We start from the raw sequence: 20052 nt of genomic DNA, 5'->3' as shown, positions 1-20052 counted from the left end.
GGCCTCAAGGGCCGGTGTCCTGCAGGTTTTAGATGTGTCCTTGATCCAACACAGCTGATTCAAATGGCTAAATTACCTCCTCAACATGTCTTGCAGTTCTCCAGAGGCCTGGTAATGAACTAATCATTTGATTCAGGTGTGTTGAGCCAGGGTGAGATCTAAAACCTGCAGGATGCCCGCCCTCGAGGCCTGGAATTGTCCACCCCTGCCCTAAAGGCTATGGCCTCTTTCAGCAGGATGATGTGCCCTGCCACAAAGGAAAAGTGCTTCAGAAATGGTTTGAGGAGCACAAAAGTGAGTTTCAGGTGTTGACTTGGCCTCAAAAGTTTCCCAGGCTCAATCCAATCATGCATCTGTGGGATGTACTGGACAAACAAGTTTGATCAAGCCCCGCCGCATAACTTACAGGACTCAAAGGATCTATTGCCAGCATCTTGGTGCCAGATACACAACACATCTTCAGGAGTCTAGTGTAGTGTGACCAGCACAATATTAGGGAGGTGGTCACAGTGTTATGCCTGATTTGTGTGCATATGTCAGATAACAAGGGGAGAGGTAAAAGGTGGGAGGAGAGCTAAAACGAATATAGAAAACAAGACAAAGGAAGTAAAACCCAACAACAACCAAATAGAACAGAAAAACAAGACTAACTTGACACAAGGAGACAAAATTGAAGAAACACAATGGCAACACAAAAGGTATCAACAAGAACTAAAAAAGGTACAGACAACAAAAACCTCATAAACACGAAAAAGCCAAAAATAACACGCTTAAAGAAAACTATAAAGAATATAGAGCTTTAATGTCTGAAAACCAAAAGAAAGCATGAACCTGCAGAAATTGAAAACAGTAAAAAAAAATTAAGGGCATTAAAAAATTATCTCCAGTGTGAGAAAGCGGAGCTATGAACAATCTCAGGATTTAGCAATACACACAAAATCCACTGATTTATGTGCATATTACTACAGCGAGCATTAAATAGTTTACCCCAGTGTTGTACATTTTATTCCCTCCACTTCTAAGAAGGTGTTTCTCCCCAGTGGTGCTGTCAGGAAGGCAGCTCCTCTGGGAAACAATGTGTTCAGTTTGCTTCTTGCTACATTGTTGTATCGGTTTATGTAATTCCAAGCCTGTGTGCATGAATACTTCTACAACGTGCATTAACACATGCATTAGTTCAGTTGTTTTAGTAGCACCCAAACTTTTTACTTCCATTACAGAAGATAAACCAGATAAAAACTCGTGTGCAAACTGAATGACAACAAGCCATGTTGATTGTCCAATTTGATAATTACTACTGTTTAAATTATTCCTCGATGCTGTACCAAACATGCACAAAGCCTCAAAGAAAAACAAACAAACCACAGTACAGGGTAATTCACTCTTCCCTAAAACACCACAGTTGCATCTCAGCTCCCATTTTGATGTATCCGCAGTTTCTGACAGCTGAACATTATGCACAAAGTCACTGAGTCACTTTCTGTGTCTGTCATAGCCCAAGCCACCTGCTTTTGAACAGTTTCTTCCTGTGTTATGTCACAACCAAGCATTTCATTTCAGCTGGAAACAGAACAATGAATTATTAAAGAAATATGCAGAATCCTGCTCACTGTAAAGATAACAAATCAGGCAAATGACAGGAGGGAATAAAAGCAAATGTTGGTATTCAGAATTGACAGATTGAAGACATGACCATTATCAGTACAACAAAGAACAAGTGTAATCTGAGTGAACAACAAAGACTGGTGCAATGCTGTGATTAGGAACAAAGAAGAGGAGTCACACCTCTGCATGAAGGGCAAACAGAGCTCAGCAACTATCACATGGATTGGTTTGGCAGAAGAGAGAAGCAGAACACATAACCGATCAGTATCTTCTGGAGATCAGCTGGAGTTGGCAGCTGGGCAAAGAATCAATGGCTGTGAAAGAGCCTCACAGCTGCCCACCTGGCCAGGATACAATCACCATCATCCATTCCCACTCATCTGCTAATACCCTTACTCTCCCTCATTCAGCGCCCCCTTGACGCTCTTCATCAATACATTGCTGGACATACACACGAGAAGAGAATTGCTGAATTGCAAAATAATTTCTTTCAAACAACATGTGCTGAATTTTTTTCTTATATTTGTTTGTGCACTGTGTGTTTCTTTGAGGTCATTTAGCTCATGCAGGATTTGATGTGTGTGTTGGCAGATGACAATACCCATAACATTTCCAGTTAAGCTCCCAGTACTCCACAGTTCCATGTTTTAAGCCTATTTGGAAACACAACCTACCTCCTACTGGCCTCCTGCATTAGTGCCATCTCTTTTTTGATCCGAGTTACCTTATTCTATGTTCATTTTCAAAATTAGACTGTATCCTGACTCTGTATTCAGCCAGCTCCAGCATTCAATACTGCCCAAATAAAGAAAAATCCCCAGTATTTTGCTAAAGACATTTATCGATACAAACAAATTGACCTAGTTGATTAAAAGAGGTTTTTGAAACCACAGCAAACTCAGATTCAATACACTAAGATAAATGACAAGAAAGGGAATAAATAAACAAACAGCTCTGGACGTTGGTGACAAAAGCTGCTGTGACAAAAGTAACCTCAACTTCTGGTTGCGGCAGACGATGCAACAAGATCCGGCCCTGAGGCACAGCAGCAGTTAGGGTCTCCGGGGATTCTGTGGTGGATGAGTCAGAAGCATAAAGGCAGTCTAACTTCTTAAACTTTAATATTCAGCCTTGAACATTTATAGTATTCCACTCTTTCTGAGACTGAAAAGTACTTATCAAAGCCTCTGATAGAAACATGAAAAATGTGAATATTTTTTCAGCAATCTGACATTTGCATATTGCATTTTCCCATCCCAGTCTTATATAATTTTAAGAGTCTACCCTTTATTAAATGTCAGTCACAGTTAACGTAGACGACCGTATTGGCAGAAATGCTCTGTGCAAAAGAAGAGAAAGCTTAAGTTTGTATTTTCTTGGTGCTGAGAGTGTTCTCTCTGAGGACAAAAAGTTCAAATGTCTCAGGTGAGGACAGTGCTGCAGAAATAAAACTCAGCTAATTTCTTTATGTTGCAAGAATCTTATACATGTTGTTGTTATAATGCATTTTTTTAAATGTACTTTCACACACCAGACTGTCAAGTTATGAAGGAACTACAATGGCATTATACAAATTGTACTTGCTGGGCAACCATTGTGAAAACCCACCTAACCGACAAAAACTATGCCCATCTCACGCATGCATACTTTTGATTAATCTCCAAATTTCTTCATTTACTTTGCTCTCCTTGGGCATCAATTTCACTTTGATAATTCAATGTGTCAAGAGGATAAAGCAAGTAGCTGAAAACAAGAATAGTACAAAGTCATGCAGGCATGAATAAATGTTTTATGCATGAGACGGTGGGAGATGTAATCAGTGCATCTGAAGCCTAAAGAGTGAACAGAGAAATATTGCAGTTTACCGTAGATATTTGTGAAGTTACCCGTTGATAAGACAATAAAAACTGACGGTGTGTACATTTTTATTATGCAACACATGAGGGAAGATCCCATTCTGCACTGCACAGAGCATTTTTACATGTGTGTGTGTGTGTGTACATGTGACTCACCATCCATGTCTAGTCTCTGCATGATAATGGCCAGCTCCACCTCACTGGGCATGTAACCCAGAGACCGCATGGCCATGCCCAGCTCCTGTTTGGAAATGAACCCGTTTCCATCACGATCCAGCACCTTAAACGCCTCTCTGATCTCTGCCAAGACAAACAGGATATCGACTCAGCATCTATAAATAGGGCTTACCCCTCCTGCTCCCAGTTTGGGGAATCAAACACTTATTCAGCGTAGTTATTTTTCTTGGTCTTTCGCATTTCTGGGATTCCTTTCTTTGGCAATGATATGCTTCTTGAGACTTTTATTTCACAATACATTCAATGAAGTCAAACTTTCACCTCATTCATCATCATCATCATCCACAGTCCTTCCTCTATCTTCTTCCCTCTCCCTTACTTCCTGTCTGACCTAGCTTTGGGCTGTGTGATGCAATTGGTCTCGCACCACTGCCTCAAGTTAACAAGATCAATTCAGACCATTGATTCATTTTCTCCACCTGCTGTCACAGCCACTGTCACCTCAGCTTTTCATGATTTCACCTTCTCCACTGTAACCTGCTGGTATATGATATTATCTTTGATTGGCGCTTTTTGAGGAATGTATACAAAAAAGAAATCAATTTGAGCCAAAGGTTCACACTTCAGAATGCTCTAATATCCCTAATAGGGTCAACGCAGACATGTAGTTCTGGCTGTGAACAGAAAAGCTGAATCCACCTTCTATTTAAACCTTCTGTCTATGAGGGGCAGCCAATCAGGAGAAACTTGGCTCAAAGTGGGAGAGAAAAGGCATTCAAATTGTTCATTTAAGTCAATGAATGAACTTAAGAACTGCACTGAGGCCGATTATGAGGCAAATTATTATTATTTTTAACTGTATATTACGTCCTTTAGGATACCTTTAGGATATTGGATTTTTCCTTCAGTCGATAGAACCATTTACTGTGTAGAATAACACCCCTACCTATGCTATTCAACAGATAAGAGAAAAACACATTTTCATCTTCCCATCCTGCTAAACATCCTTCTTTGTTGTTGCCTAATAAACACTGAAGCCTTGTTTTTTGCTGTAGTGTGGTTTAGCATGTTCTGGCTGTTCGAGTCACCAGTGCTTATGAGAATACATGTAACAGCAGGGAAGATAAACTACAGGGGAATAATAAAACTGAAAATACCAATTTGGTGAAGCTCGTGTGTAACGTTCAGCTCCTTTTGCGATTGAAAGCAATGTTGATTCAGCTAAATGATCATTTTACAGTGTAGTTTGCCTTCTGTTGAATAAGACTGCAAACATACAGTCAGAGAAGGACTACTTTTGTCGCCACCGTTTATCATTGCACAGTGTTTTTAAACTCACAAGGTATGTAAAAATTTTGCACTGTTAATGGACCATTCATCATCACAGAACGAAAAAAAAGTTTATTCCCACAGCCACAGGTGTGAATGTATGTGTAGTAAAGCAGTGAAGACAGTGTAGTGAAGACAAGGGATGAGTGGATCTGCATTCTTACACAGTGACCATCAGAAAATCTTGACCCAGATACACCAGAAACCCCAAAATGTTACCCGGTGACTTCCTAGATGCGGCTTCCCACACTGGTCACATCATTTGATAAGAGAATAAGTTCGTCATATAAAAACTGTTTCTGCTTTATAGAATGATTTGAGAAAGCTTTAAATTGATAATGAACATGCATATTCAATACCATTTATCTGGATGTACCGTTTTCAGTAGGAGAAACGTTTCATCACTCATCCAAATGACTTCTTTAGTCATCTGAGCAACTGAAGCTGAGCTCACCAATTCTCAGACCAGAGACAAAAATGCCTTATTTTTACACAGCTGGTTCAGTAACTGCTTGATGTGTGATCAAGCCATCAGTAAAAGAAGTCAGCAGGCTTCACTGTGCTTTAATAAATACATATTTCATAAGTGTGCCTACAGATAAGAGAGGATGCATGGTAAGAAAAGGGAGAGAGACAGACAGGCGTCTGGTGTTTTTTTTAAATAGAAGAGGAATGTCACTTCTCTGAAGAACACTATGACTGCATGACATGCATGAGCACGCTGTTGAGCACTGAATAATTTGAGACGGGAGAGCACAGTAGATGGTTTATGGGGGCGATCGTGGCTCAAGAGTTGGGAGTTCGCCTTGTAATCGGAAGGTTGCCAGTTCGAGCCCCAGCTTGGACAGTCTCAGTCGTTGTGTCCTTGGGCAAGACACTTCACCCGTTGCCTACTGGTGGTGGTCAGAGGGCCCTGTGGCGCCAGTGTCCAGCAGCCTCGCCTCTGTCAGTGCACCCCAGGGTGGCTGTGGCTGCAATGTAGCTTGCCATCACCAGTGTGTGAATGGGTGGATGACTGGTTGTGTAAAGTGCTTTGGGGTCCTTAGGGACTAGAAAAGCGCTACACAAATGCAGGCCATTTACCATGGTTTAACCCAATCCTTCCCAGGAAATGTAAAAGCAGAGGACATTTACCAAATCACTATGGAAGCAACAACAACAACAATAAAAAACAGTCACAATCAGTTTACATCACATCCGAGACTCAGAATCAAATCCCTGCAAACAAAATGTATATTTGATGGTAGCTAGTGTTTGTTTTTGTAATATTCTCACAAGTGCATAAAAGTAATCAAAAAATGGTTGGATGATAGCAAATATTTTAATGACAAATGAGAAAGAAAAAAAAAGTCTTAAATAAATGACATTGTGTTGCAATTAACTGCTTTGCAAAGCAACACACTAAAAGCATTTTATCTTCTCGCAAATGATTGGGAATAATAAAGGATAAATGGTGTGTAAATAATGAATTGTGCCATTAAGCAAAGAAGAGTGCCAACTGTAGATAAATAAGAGGATTTTGTCCCTGTTGACCTTTTTCAAAATGGCACGCTACTGCTTCCCCAACCAGCTGGTCCTGAGCACGTAAAACATCATCATCGTTTGCAAGAACACGAGACACTTTTCTGGAAATAATGTGTCCCAGGACACACACACACACACACACACACACACACACACACACACACACACACACACACGCGCTAACAACCCATCACATCAAAGGCATACATATTAGTTTGCCTGCAGTGTACCTCATGCATAAATGATTGATTTATGATTCTAATTAGTTGTAAGTGTAGGTGTGTGTGTGTGTGTGGGTGTGTGTGAGCAGATGCCTGTCTCCCTGTGTTAGAGAGAGGTCTTATATTCATACCCACAACACAGTATTACATGGGTATTTTTAAAATGGTATTTGATTTAATGTATTTAAGTATTTTTAATGTTAACAAATTGTTGTATATTTGTGTTACATAGAAAACCGATTTTATTCATTTGTACCTTCATTTTTTTTTCACTAATTCTTATTATGTTTTTTGTTTCTGAAATCTCAAAAGGCCTGATTTGGATTGTGGGATTGTTTAAAGAACATTATTAAAAAATTAAGTGGTATATTTATAATACCTCAAGTGCAGTTTGACTTCAATTTTCAGAGAGAATAAAATAACTGATTGATGCAGACACAATGAATGAACATTACATTGTTAGATAAATGTCTGAAGACATTTTTCAGAGGCTGCCTGACTTTAAATTATAATTTTAACCGTTTTTAAATAATAATAATAATAACAATAATAATAATAATAACAACAACAACAACAATTCTTATTATTAGAGTTTGGTGCTGTGTTAATGACTAAGTATTGGATTCTGTACTGTGTTATCCAGTGTGACTGGGGTAAAGGAAAACACAGGCAGCACCATGGACAGTTCCCCAAGCTCCTCCTCAGATGAGTTGTTTATTGAAAACTGTGTGACTGTATGTGTGATTCTTTGTGTTTGTTGCAGGATGCAAGAACTATACATCAGGTACTCTCCGCGCTAATTGCACAACCAGTTTCTTCCCTATTGGTAACTGTCCTGGTGCTCGTAGAAAACAGAAGTGGGAACAGCTTCTTTTATCCCACTGGAGTTGGAAATGTTTGTTGTGTGTCTCTTTGAGTCTCTCTTCAGGTTGGCTGAAGGAACTCTAAATTACCCGTAGACTTCCTGCCATCTGCTCTAACTCAGCATGCTTTGTGAAAGAAGAGCCAGGAAGAATTTCTTGCACCACCCTCACAAAACCTTTAGAAAAAAACTGAACTCACCCAGGTCTGCCTCTGTGGATGCATATTCATCTGAATTTGTGGTGGAGTGTTTCGATACTATTTGATATTATGGTGTCTGTCATCCGGGCTATTACATTAGAACTGTCCCAGTGCACCTTCAGAATTACACTGAATGAAATGTCAGCTGTGTGATGAAAATAGTTCAATAAATTTAGTTTTCAGTCATAAAAGATTTAAAAATTCATTATGTCTTCAAATTCAAACTTTTGAACTAGTTTAAATTCTCTCAAGCTGCCCTGTGGTAACAGATGAAGTCATCTGATTTGCATAAAACTTGAAAGATGAAGACTCTCTAGGAGTTTCTGTAAATTCACACATGCAACCAAAGGTCAATGACCTCATGCAACTCTCACCCTGGAGTACTAACCTCACTCAGCAACAGCATGACTAAGAGATCACATAAGGTCAAAGCATACAGTTAATCATTTGATCTTCTGTAAGTAGCAGTTTTCAAATATTATGAGATTATGATCAATTTTGTGAAACTTCACAGCCCCAATATTACTGAGAGTCATGTAATAATAACATCTTTGTAATAAATGCTCAGTTTGTTCTTCCAGGATCTAACGCCACAGACTAACATGGTTTTCCCTGATATATTCCGGATGGACCAGAGAGTACACAGGGAAGGAAAAGTCTTGAAGTTTTGTTGTTTGTGCTTGTACTTGGTAAGGAAAGGCTTATTATTCTGCAAAAAGCTCTTTTCTGGGCCTTCCTTACACCATAATTAAATTTATGTAACGAATAAGACAAAAACTGTCCACTTTTAAAGAAACCAATGAGGTGCAAAGAGGTTACAAATGGCTTTTAGAGCTTCTTAAGATTACACTCAGGTCACAGAGCAAGGGCAACGCTGCAAAAAGGCTTGTGTGGAATGGCATGAACAATATTTCACATTCAGATGATCAGAGAACAGCTTATCGAGTGCGTTTCTGAGAATTAGTTATAAATCCTACATCTTACAAGAGATTTTCCCCATTCTAGTTATAAGAAAATACACGGAAACGTGAACTCTCTTTGATGCTGTAACATGGAGTGAAAACACTGGTCAGGATCAACCTCACATATTAAAGTTGCCTTTCTTCCAGTGCAGCTTCTGGTGAACAACTGCCAGCAGTCTCGTAATGACTGACATATTTTAAATCTTACAGTGGTGTACCTACTGTGAGAAACACTTAAGAGCCTGCTGTTATCTTCAGTAATCCCTGCTGGCAGCAGCAGCTCCTCCTGAGAGATAAAACATTAACAAACTAAACAACAAACTCAACAGCTGAATGATTCCACACTACCAGTCATATGAGAGCTCAGCCTGCAGCTGCAAGGTTTTTAATACCCCTGGACAAACAGTAAATATTGTGAAGCAGAAGTGTTACATGTGCAGAACGCAGAGGCTGAGTAATCTGTATCAGGGGACTGAAACTGAAGGGCTACAGGGGTTAAAAGTTTACAAGTCTGTTATTTTTCCAGAGTGGAATGATTGCCCCACAAATATCTTTAATGACTCTAAAAACCAAAAAATTTGGGTGCACACATTTGAATTTATTTTGGATGGACATACAGGCTCAAATAGTAGTGCTGAAGATTCTATAATGTTGTTTAACTTTACAAGGCCAAGGCCAATTAACCTATCAGTGATCACTATTGAATAAAGCTGGCAGTTTGTCTTTGTCAGGATAAGAAGGATTTGTTAGACAGCACTCACTGGATTAAACAATACTCATAACAATGGGAAAGTCAGAGTCAGTGAAGACAGTGATAATCTAAAGATCTTCTAATGATTGAAAACTGTAGATTAACACAAGATAGAAAAGTCTCTTGGAGTCAATTTTAAACAACTGTAGATTCAAAGTTCAAAGTTATTTGGACACCATTTTACCAAAGTCTGGATGAACACTGAAACTGTCACCCTCAGATGAGAGGAAATTGCCTGAGATGTTCAGGGACCAGGAAACTGCTGGATCACTAGCAGCACTGTCCACAATAAATTGAGTTTTATATCACCATGCACTAAGAGGGTGCGGCTTAAAAAAGAAGCTCCTACTCCAAAAATCAACACTTTCAAACTTGACTGAAATTTGTAGCTGCCCACTTGGACAAGCCAAATGGCTTCTGGAGAAAAGTTTTATGGTCAGACAAGATAAAGATTGGCCTCAATGAAAAAAGATGTGCTTGCATGCAAAAAAAAGTGAGGCTTTCAAACTCTGTATCAACTGTGGTGGTAACAGCATGCACTGGGGCTGTTTTGTTTCAAGTGGTACTGGTACAGGTGGATGGAGTACTGAGGAAGGAGAACTACCTCCAAATTCCTCAACTTCACCTCAAATCAACATCTGGAAGGCTAAAACTTGGACACAACTGGATGTTCCAACAGGACAAAGATCCCAAATACACATGAAAGCAGGCTAATATTCTGGAATATTGTAAGATGTATAACTTCTGGAACTACCTTACCACACCATAGTTGTTTTTAAAAAATGGCTTAAAAAACAAACAAACTAATCAATACTAAAAATTAGGATCATCACCGACAGTCCTCTCTTTATCTCCTCTAGTTGGCACAAAACTTCACACTGCACCTGCAGACAGCCAAGCACACAGTTGCTCCCCTCACCACAAGTCGTGGTTTTATTCCGACATGCAATTCCCCAGAAAAGCTTCTTGTTTCTTCTTTAATTTCTAAATGACATAGTGGACATTGGTAGCAATCACAGACATCACTGGGAAAAGTAACCTGCACGACTGAGACACATTTTGTTAACAATATCAGTTATGAGGGCCTGAGTGAGTCACACCTGGTTCTACTGACTTTCACTATTCAAACTAGTGACCTGTCTGCAAACCCACTGTAATACCATCCAGCATATAATTCAGGGTAAATACTTATGCAGTAATTACAGTGCTGGCAGGCTACAGTGACTCAGTCATAGCGTTTTTAAATGGACCTCATCAGGACCCTATAACCACAGATCATTTCGTATTCACTAAACAGCGTGAACCCATTGAAACAGGAATGAGGAATTCACACACAGCAAATCCCTTCGTGCATATTAAAACTCCACCCTGACAGAGTATCTGGCCATTACCATGCCTTGCAATGCCAATTTTCCAGGCAGCAGCTTAATGTTGCATCAAAAGATTAATATTTTCAAGGTCTTGGGAAGTCTAGCTTGTTTGCTACCTGTGAGGTTGCTATTGCTGACTCCAGCAGACCATTATAGATCAGGTTTGTGTTGTACGGGCCCAGGTGATTACTCTCAGACATACTGCAAAACAAAGGGTTCATAAACACAGCGTCTGGGACAGAGAGAGGCCAGCAGACCACAAATGCTCCTGGTAAGATAAGCTATGTAGAGAATACTGCATTTCTGTGGCTGGTTGACTCGGTGAGGCAGATGCTGCTCGTGTTGTAGCGCCACATTGTCTCTCAAAGCGTTTCTGGCAATAAAATGAACAGAACAGACTCTTTTGGGGGGGGAAAAAGAGATCCACATAGATTTAGAGTCTACAGTGTGGACAGGCTTATCGTCCAAAATACTTGTTTTTTTATTTTACACATAATTTTTTCCCTTTACACACAGTCAAATATTCTTTAAATGTTCAATACCTTTGTTGGGTTTCAATTACAGGCTAATTGTTCTCTGACCTTTTTGTAACTTTTTCCTAAGTTTTTTGTTGCTAATGCACAACCATGTCCTGCAGTGGTACTTCTGAGAAAAAAAAAACTCGTAAAATATGTATGTGGGGTAATCAGGTTGTTAGTTCTTAACTGTTGCAAATCTGCAACGTCTGCCTGGAGAGGGTTAACTCTGTTCCTACACCCTGCTTAAGCTGGCATGAAGTGTAACTAAACATGAAGCCACAGTGGCTTTATAATCATTTGTATGCAGCAACATTTCCAGGTCACACTATTTAAGTCTAAAAAGTGTGTTTTGTTTTTTTAACTCAAGGCCTGGACTTGTGTTTGTTGCATAAATAAGTTAACAGTTGGTGAATAAAAGCCTAAACCTGGCTTTGCTTTTGCTGAAGACACAAAACACATCATTTTTTATTTATTTTTTAATAGAAGATCCTTTATGGATGATTTTCTTCTCAGGTTTGAGTAACAACATATAGCAGTAATGAATATTAATATATTAGCTGCATGATGTTGCCAATTACTATGTTGGTAGGAAGATTGTAAGCAGCCTATTCACTTTGAATAAATCATCAAGGATAAGGAAGGGAGGACAGTAGCCAGTTTACAGAAGAGTCCTACCGTCAAGCTCCTCAACAGAGATGCTGGCCAACACATCGCTGTCACTGTCGGACAGCGAGCGGCTCAGGTAGTTCCCCTTGTAGAGCAGGCCTGCCGTTACATGGTGGAACGGCATCTTCTCCCTGAGAGACAATAGAAGAAATCATTTAGACAGCAGTGAGGGTAGAAAAGAGGAGCTGTACAGGAGTCTTCTCTCTTGGAGGATTAATTCCAAAAACAAACAAACCATTAAAAGCCCACCTTACACATTTCTAAAAACAGCAGCTTCTGTTTGTGACATTTCATGGTCCCCACAACATCACTGTAGAATTGACTTATTAGGGTTTCAAATTAGCCACAGAAAAAGAAAAAACTGTGAGAATTGATTTGCGAGCTGCGCAGGTTCCCTTTCAAACAAAACTTACAATTAAGTCAAGAAGAAAATAAGAAATAATCAGATTTTAAAGCGACAGTTTCGCTCATTTGTGACTCTGGCACTGCTAAAACAAATCCAATAGGCGCGGCATAAACATGCTTCATAAATGAAACAGAACTCATTCACTAAATGGAAAGTAACACAGCGTGTAGCTCGAGGTGAATGTGCTGAATTCATGTCTACGTTAGGTGCATATGAGCATGCCTGTGTGCAATGTAGGTGCAAATGAGTCTGAAGTAATTAATTATTCAATAAATTAAAGCTCAAGGGCACAGGGGGAAAGTAAAAGCACTGAGATCTTAGTGATAAGATCTCCGACAGGATTTCATCTAGATGAGCCCTTTGAGGAAATGCTTCTTTGACATAATGGAGGATTTTTAGAATGAACTGAATGATCTGCACCAAACTAAAGAATCACATTTTTCATTGTTTCATCTCCTTTACGGGTTAAGTTGACAGCAGAGCAGAGTTTCATACATCTCACAGTTATGAGAGCTTAGACAAAAATATTTAGAATACATCTAAATGTGAAAAGGGAAAAGATTTTACACTCTTAGGGTTACAGTAATTTTATGCCCTCAAAATCTGTTAGTTTATATTTAGAGGTTTTTATGACAAAGGCATGCTGCTCATTCTTCTTGCAAAACCAAAATAACAACAACCATAAGCCAGGGGTGATCTTTTCTTAGCCTTCACTGAAGGTTTTAGAGGAGTTTATAGTTATACATTAATATTGCCCTCTTTGTTTGTTTCTTTTATCTCGAAAGGTTTATTTTCCTACATCCTGCAACAACGATCAGCCATCTGTCGCCTCGCAGTCCACAACCGGCCTCTGCATCTTGCATGTTTGTCAGTTTAATAAGCATGCACATCAAGACGTCTGCAGCTCCGCCTATTAGGAGCAGCTTTTTCTTGCGCGTAATGTCAGGATTTTTCATTTCCTAATTCATCAATTATTCAGCCATTTCTCAGCTGTCATTTTGAATATTACAATCATCCCTCTTGTCCGCTCTTTCAACTTTATCGCTACGAGCCAACCCACATGATATCAGCTGATTTACACAGGTACTTTTCTGCATTTGTGTTGCCTGGGGAACTATTGATCAGAATGGCTACCATGTAAGGGCGACTTTCAATTCATATCAGAAATCAACACATGGCTTATTATGATAACAAGAATCATATTGAAAATATTTTGAAAGCAGACAATGGAGACACAAATTAATTAAAAGGCAGTTTGTGGTGCAAACTTTTGGTTTTGTAGGATGAAACAGCACTGTGTGTACTCTCAGGGTGGAGGGAAATTGTGGCTTCCATTGTGAGTTTTCTCACTTTCATTAGATTCTGCATTCAGCAGAAAAGCTCACACTAATCAAGACTAAGAATGAATGACATAATGACACTCAGCAGCAGAAATCCAATTCTTACTTTTTACATTCCTGGGATGGTTGTTGAGCATCTTAACAGGTAGTAAGAGTTTATGTGCAAGCTAGAATTATTAGTCTGTTGGATTGCTGGAATTTTAAACACCAGCAGTAATTAAATTGTTGAGTTGTTATTATTTTTTTTTTTTTTTTAAATCAGTCATCTGTGTACCTGATCTCACCAAAAACCCAGTTTAGTAGTTGTTTGGTTGAAAATGAATCACATGGTGACATTTTTTCCTTAAATTCCCTAAATCAAGCATGACCTTTAAGTTATACTAGGTTTAACCTGGTATGCTGCTGTGGCAGACATATTCAATTATTTCCACACATTCATAGAGTAAAGAATCATTTTAGAATACATAAATGAAGCATGATGTTAGTTCAAGCAGAGCACTGAAGTCAGTGGTATTAGCCATTTCAGATCTTCACACGTTTCAATCTGACACTTCCCGCTATCACTCTGCTGATTCAGTTATGCCCACACCACTCCATCACAATTCCTTCGATCTCTTCCTCATGTGCTATTCATGCTATCATTTGATTTGACTAAGATTTGTTAAATTAAATGCACACTGTAAAACACTTCCTGATAGGTTTGTAGAGGAATATACTGTCTTGTGTAAATACTGGCTACTTGCAGTCTTCCTACCACTGCACATATTTATGGTGTAATACAGTATTTTTAGTGACAGTGGAAATTAATGTAAATGTTAAAATTGAAATAGCTGACTGACATCTTACAGTTAATGGCACAAAATATTTATTCATGCCAAATATGTCCATTTACGTTTCAATTTCAAAATGTAAAGAAAAAAAACGACTATGAAATATAAAAATAAATATAGACTAATGTAATTACACATCAATACGGTACGGAGCCCCGCAAGGGACATGGGAGAAAAAAAAATTAAGACGGACTTTTGCGAGATCTCGCAAAACAAACTCGGGATCTTGCAAACGTTTTAGCCGCATTCTTCGGAGGCCGCCAGCTCAAAGCCGACTGGGAGGACGGTGTTCGGCTGTAGTAGGTCTCGACCTCCCGTTAGCTTCGAGATGGTGCGTGTCAGACATCTCCGAAAACGTCGGAGCACTTTTTCAAATATGTGATCTTCTAATCCGAGCAGATATTTGACGTTTACACAGCTACATTTACGCCTCAAAATATTTTAAAAGTTTATTTTGTGACCCAGAAAGAGTAATATTACAACTAAGTAGCTGCCGCCATTGTTGGAATTCAACATTTGCGAGATGTCGCAAAACTTTTGCGAGATCCCGAGTTAGTTTTGCGAGATGTCGCAAAAGTTTATCGTAATTTTATTTTCTCCCATATCCCTTGCGGGGCTCCGTACATCAAGGCTATGGGACATTAAGAAAGGATAAGATTTAGATAACACTTTACTAAAATATCTCAAGGATATGGTGTTTAATAACGGAAAAGATAAAGTGTGAAATAATGTGCTGAGACCATGAAACACTGACCTTCAACCCCTTAAAAAGACAGTGTAGAACAGAGCGCTTCACAGTTTTCAGCATCATTAGATCTGATTAAATTGATCAAGGTCTCAGCTGAAGAAGCTAATTTGCCCTTCAGGAACAAAGCATGCAGTAATCACTTAAATCAGAAGTGATCTTCCCTTCATCTAATCCTTACTCTCTGCATGCTGTGATATATATATTAGATGAACGGGAAAAGGAGGCAAGATCATGGAATTTAATACTCAGATCGAGTGCCTGATAAAAGTGAACCACAGAAATCAGCAGATGTTCCTGAGGATTTTACTGAAATGGCACAGAATGACAAATTCTGTATATGTATTTGAAGATGGACGATTACAAACCGTTACAAACAACTGGTTTCACTCGTTTACTTATTTAAATCACCGATTGTTTTAGAAATATTACAACATGATCCGCTCGAATGTCATCACTGCGCTCGTTCTGACTGACAAAAAGCCTAAAATCCAGCTCACAATGACAAAGAATTAAGAAAAGCACCATATCCTCACACATTTAAGAGACCATCCATAAAGCAATTAATCCACTAATTGTTTCATTTTTACTAGAATGGATTAGAAGATATTTTGCCCAAAAGTACATTTTATGTAAATTCACAAAAGAACATGGCACTAAAAGCAGATGAAACCCGCCCTTTAGTTTTATAGGATAGTAACTCAAATTTTACAATAGGTTGAGGCCATTAGCTGATGCTGTTACACAAAGTGACTTTCAGTCTGTGAGGGAATGAGCTAGGAGTCAGAATCTGGCTCAAGGACAGTGTATGAAGTGACTGAACACTATTGTTGATGTTCGCACTAGCTGCGATTAGACCTGTGGCATTTAATCATGGGCCGAGCGGTCACATCAAGAGTCTTGATTTTTTAAGAGGTTCTGTACTAAAGGTGACAGCTAAATATGACAGGTGAGAAGGAGTTGGTCACAGATAAAAGTCTGAAGTCTCTAATTTTTTTAGATCCTCAACTTTCATCCCAAAGATAAAAGTAATAAGATTAAAAGCTCAAAAAAAGAACACAGAACTGTTCTGCAATGTCTAACCACAAACCTTGACATTAAAACTTAACCACGAACATGATTTTAAAAACAGATCTTCCTCAGATGGATAAAAGTCCATGAATGTTTTTAACAGTCATGCTTTAAAAAAACAAAAAACAAAAAAAAGGCTGAAGTTGAGTATGAGCAAAGTGAAGCTCATGTTTCCTTTTTTCATGATTAAAGTTCCCACAGATGACTCATGGTAGATGGTTGTGTAAATACGGATGACAATCAGTAATATAATAAAGACATTTTAAAAGCCACTTTTTATTTGAAGGTGGCAACTCTAAGAAAATTAAATGCCATTTGGAGCATTCACAGCTTTGTTTTCAAAGCATTTTAATCACTTTAAATATTAGTATTACACATTAGCTGAAGGGAGAACAAACTATTAATGCACCAATTTAATACTCTTAAGACTTTCTAGTCCTGTAAAGACTGGGTCACTGCAAAAATGAACCCTATTACACCTGAGACATAAATAAAATCTCACTAAAGTTGCATGCCTTACGGGGAAAGCATTACTTGTGCTGACACTTCAAGGATAATACAAAGGTGACATGACTAATCAAAACTGTTTGACCTCAAAGGAAGAAGCAGGAAGCTGCAATTATGCAGCTGCCATTAAAATGTCTTATGTCCTCAAATAACTGGCAGGAAGACATGACGAACTCATTCCACTGCAAACTGTCCATCAACTGGATGCCAAAGATTACAGTCACAAAAAATGTTGAACATGCACATCAAAAGCCAAAACAATCCCAAATGTTAAAAATTATAAACCACTAAATATTTCATTTTTATGGGCAGATACTCTCCAAATGCTCTTTTTTAATGTTTGTTTGAATATAATGGAATTGAGCTGTAATAAAAATACGTTCTTTCAATTCAATAATTTTCATACCATTTTAGCACTACAATTTAAGCACAATGGACTTCCATTTAAGGTGTATTCATGCTGTAACTGTATGTAAATGTCCAGAAACAGTCACTATCTCTCTGAACAAAAAATATATGATGTGATATAAATGATCAAACTGAGTTTCACCAATATACTGATGCTTTGCCTCATAACTATACAAACAACTCAGTCCCTTGAATCCCTCACCTCTCTTCTCCTATAAGAAATCACTAATTGACCCATGACCGCATCAAAAGTGCAAAAGCAGCCCGTCCTCATTTCTGAGGTTTCACGTTTGAAAAAAAGCAAAACCTGATGAAAGAGCACAGCCTTACTCAGAGCTTCCTGCATGACAAGGAGGCCAGATGGCAATTTCTTACATCAGACCCTGCAGCACAACAGCCAACAGCAATGGGCCAATACAGAGCGGGACACGAGGAGAACAATGTGTACCAACAGCAGCCGCTCCAGCCACAAGATCAGCTTCGTAATGGACATAATACAGTGACAGCTTTGTGTAAAAATACATTCTCCATCAAAGATGTAACAGCAAAACAAAACCACCTGATGCGATGTCACAGACTGAAGTTTGGCTACACTGGCAGATTTCTTGAAAAGGTCCAACCACAGAAATAAATGCAGCAGAAACTTTGTGTGTAGTTAGATCATTTTTCATCACAGAGATTAAAATGAGAGCATAGTCTGTCAACTGGTCATAAAATAAATTGCCAATTAGGTAAATGACAGATGTTAAAATAAAAACAATGAAAAAAATAATAATTTCCAGACCAAACCAGAAGTTGGTCATTTCGGTTACAATGGTGTTTCTGTGGTGTGAGGCTCTTTGGTGCCATCTGATGACTCAGTTTGTGTAAACACATTGACCATAAGACGATATTATACAATACAGCGAATGCACAACACAGCTGCTAAAACAGACCTGAAAACAAAGTAATCCCTTCTCAAAAGTCATGGTGACACTTATTTAATTGCCTGTTGCTTTTGATCATTCAACTTTATCTATTCGAATGGTGTGCAAGGTGACAAGTCACAACAGGCAATGAAACAAATTTCTGTTGAAATCATAACGTGAAAAACATTTCCATTTGTCAATGAAATATGGACTTTTTGTGAAATTAAATTATGGCTCTATGACTTCCAGTGCCATCGACTGGGCAGCAAAGGCACACAAGGGGTTTAAACATTGGCCAAGTGAGTGCAAAGCCAATTCATCAAACCATCACTACAAAGCTGAATTCAATCTCCAAACTGAGAAAAGAAAAGACGGGAGTGTTCCACAGAAGTGCCACCTCTCTGCACATATTATCAGCTGCTCCCTGCAGCAACAGACCATTTCTCTGTTTCTCCCATATGATGATTCTTACCCACACTGGTGGCTGAGATTGTACTCTGTAGGATACTGCAGCACAACAGGCTCTCTTGCCGGACTCTCCACCACGTCCACTGTCCCATCATCCCTCAGGTATGGGTTGCCCGGCAAGTCTCCATTTACCTCCGCATGTGTCTCTGGCGATGGCATGCTGGAGGGCTCCACCATCTGAGGATCCGGCTCTGTGACCTCCTCCTCCATCAGTCTTTTATATGCAGTGCCTCCAGCAGCAGCAGTACAGTGCCTGTCCACAAACCACTGAACCCGGCTGCCTCCACAGTTTGGGTTTGTCCCAGAGCAGCAGCATCAGTTCCCTGAAATCCGTTGTTAATATTTGAGCAGTGAGAGCAGCAGGTACGGTAGCTCCTCTCACACTCCACTCTTGGCTTCTTACTCACTCCCGCCGTCCCTCCCTCTCCTGTCTGTCTCCCTCGTTCCCCCCCCCTCTCCTTACTCGCTCGCTCACTCTACAGCGCAAACATTCCTCCACATGGGGAAATGGAGTGAGGGCTCATTAGTGAGTCCCGATGACAGACTCAGCTCTGCTTGCCTGCCTGCGGCTGTACTGGCAAAGTACACACGGAGAAGCTACAGAGAGGGAGAAAGGGCGAGGCGAAAAGAAAGGGAGAGATACAGAGGAAGAAAAAGAAAATAAAGACACGTGAATTATTAGAGATTAATTAGAGACGAAAAAAGACGAAAAACAGGGAAATTGAAAGAAAAATGATAGGTAACGTGAAAAAGGCTGAAAGGGTGTTTTTGTACAGACGGTCCCAATAACCCAGTGGGTTTTGCTTACAGTGCGCTCTGCAGGTCTACACGGGGACCTGCTGGGAGAAACCACAGAGAGCGGAACATGTTGGGAGAGTCTTATAAGAGCGTGCGCCACCGTGTGGAGCAGGAGTGCGCGCTGGACGCCTCGCAACAGGAGGATGGGGATGGTGGAAGGGGGGCGGCGTCCCGGCAGGGGGTCCACAGTGAGAAGTCCTTCCTCACATCGACCCAAGATACATACAAGACAGACACTTTCCGCGCTTTCTTGTCATCAGTGTGATAGAAATGACATTTTCCAACAGCTACCATCATCACTAACAGCATCCACCCTCTCATTTAAACACCTTCAGCTCAGATCTTATGCTGTTTGAGTCAAAGCTCACATGCGTCTCAGAAACACCTACTTCAGTCGAAAATATATCTCAACCCGATTTTGCTTAAGCTAAACCACATTCATGTTTTTGTTTTTTTAAGGAACAATGTGCTAGACTTTATTAGACTGAAATCTTGCGCAAATGTCAGTGCATAGAAGGGAAAACGAAGTA

At 39.5% G+C, this 20052-nt stretch overlaps 1 protein-coding gene across 4 annotated transcripts in view; it reads right to left on the bottom strand.

Moving 5' to 3' along the window:
- caln1 (calneuron 1) overlaps positions 1–20052 on the bottom strand; it is a 58200-nt gene that overhangs the window by 37314 nt on the left and 834 nt on the right. For 2 of the 4 annotated variants that reach the window (XR_191704.5, XM_004569583.5), the window contains exons 1-3: positions 18729–19288; positions 12051–12172; positions 3618–3761 (exon numbers count right to left, since the gene is read on the bottom strand). Coding sequence is in view for 3 of the 4 variants with exons in the window: in XM_004569583.5 (XP_004569640.1) it covers positions 3618–3761; positions 12051–12172; positions 18729–18934 (472 nt within the window). In the remaining variant the exon portion in view is untranslated. Of the gene's footprint in view, positions 1–3617; positions 3762–12050; positions 12173–18728; positions 19289–20052 lie in introns of those variants that run through there. The other 2 variants (XM_012924234.4, XM_012924235.4) reach the window with 1 other exon arrangement.

Source organism: Maylandia zebra, linkage group LG14 (genome assembly GCF_041146795.1).
Source record: "Maylandia zebra isolate NMK-2024a linkage group LG14, Mzebra_GT3a, whole genome shotgun sequence".
Classification (NCBI taxonomy): domain Eukaryota; kingdom Metazoa; phylum Chordata; class Actinopteri; order Cichliformes; family Cichlidae; genus Maylandia; species Maylandia zebra.
The sequence above is the reverse complement of the archived record's forward strand: the minus strand, read 5'-3'. Positions and strand labels throughout refer to the sequence as shown.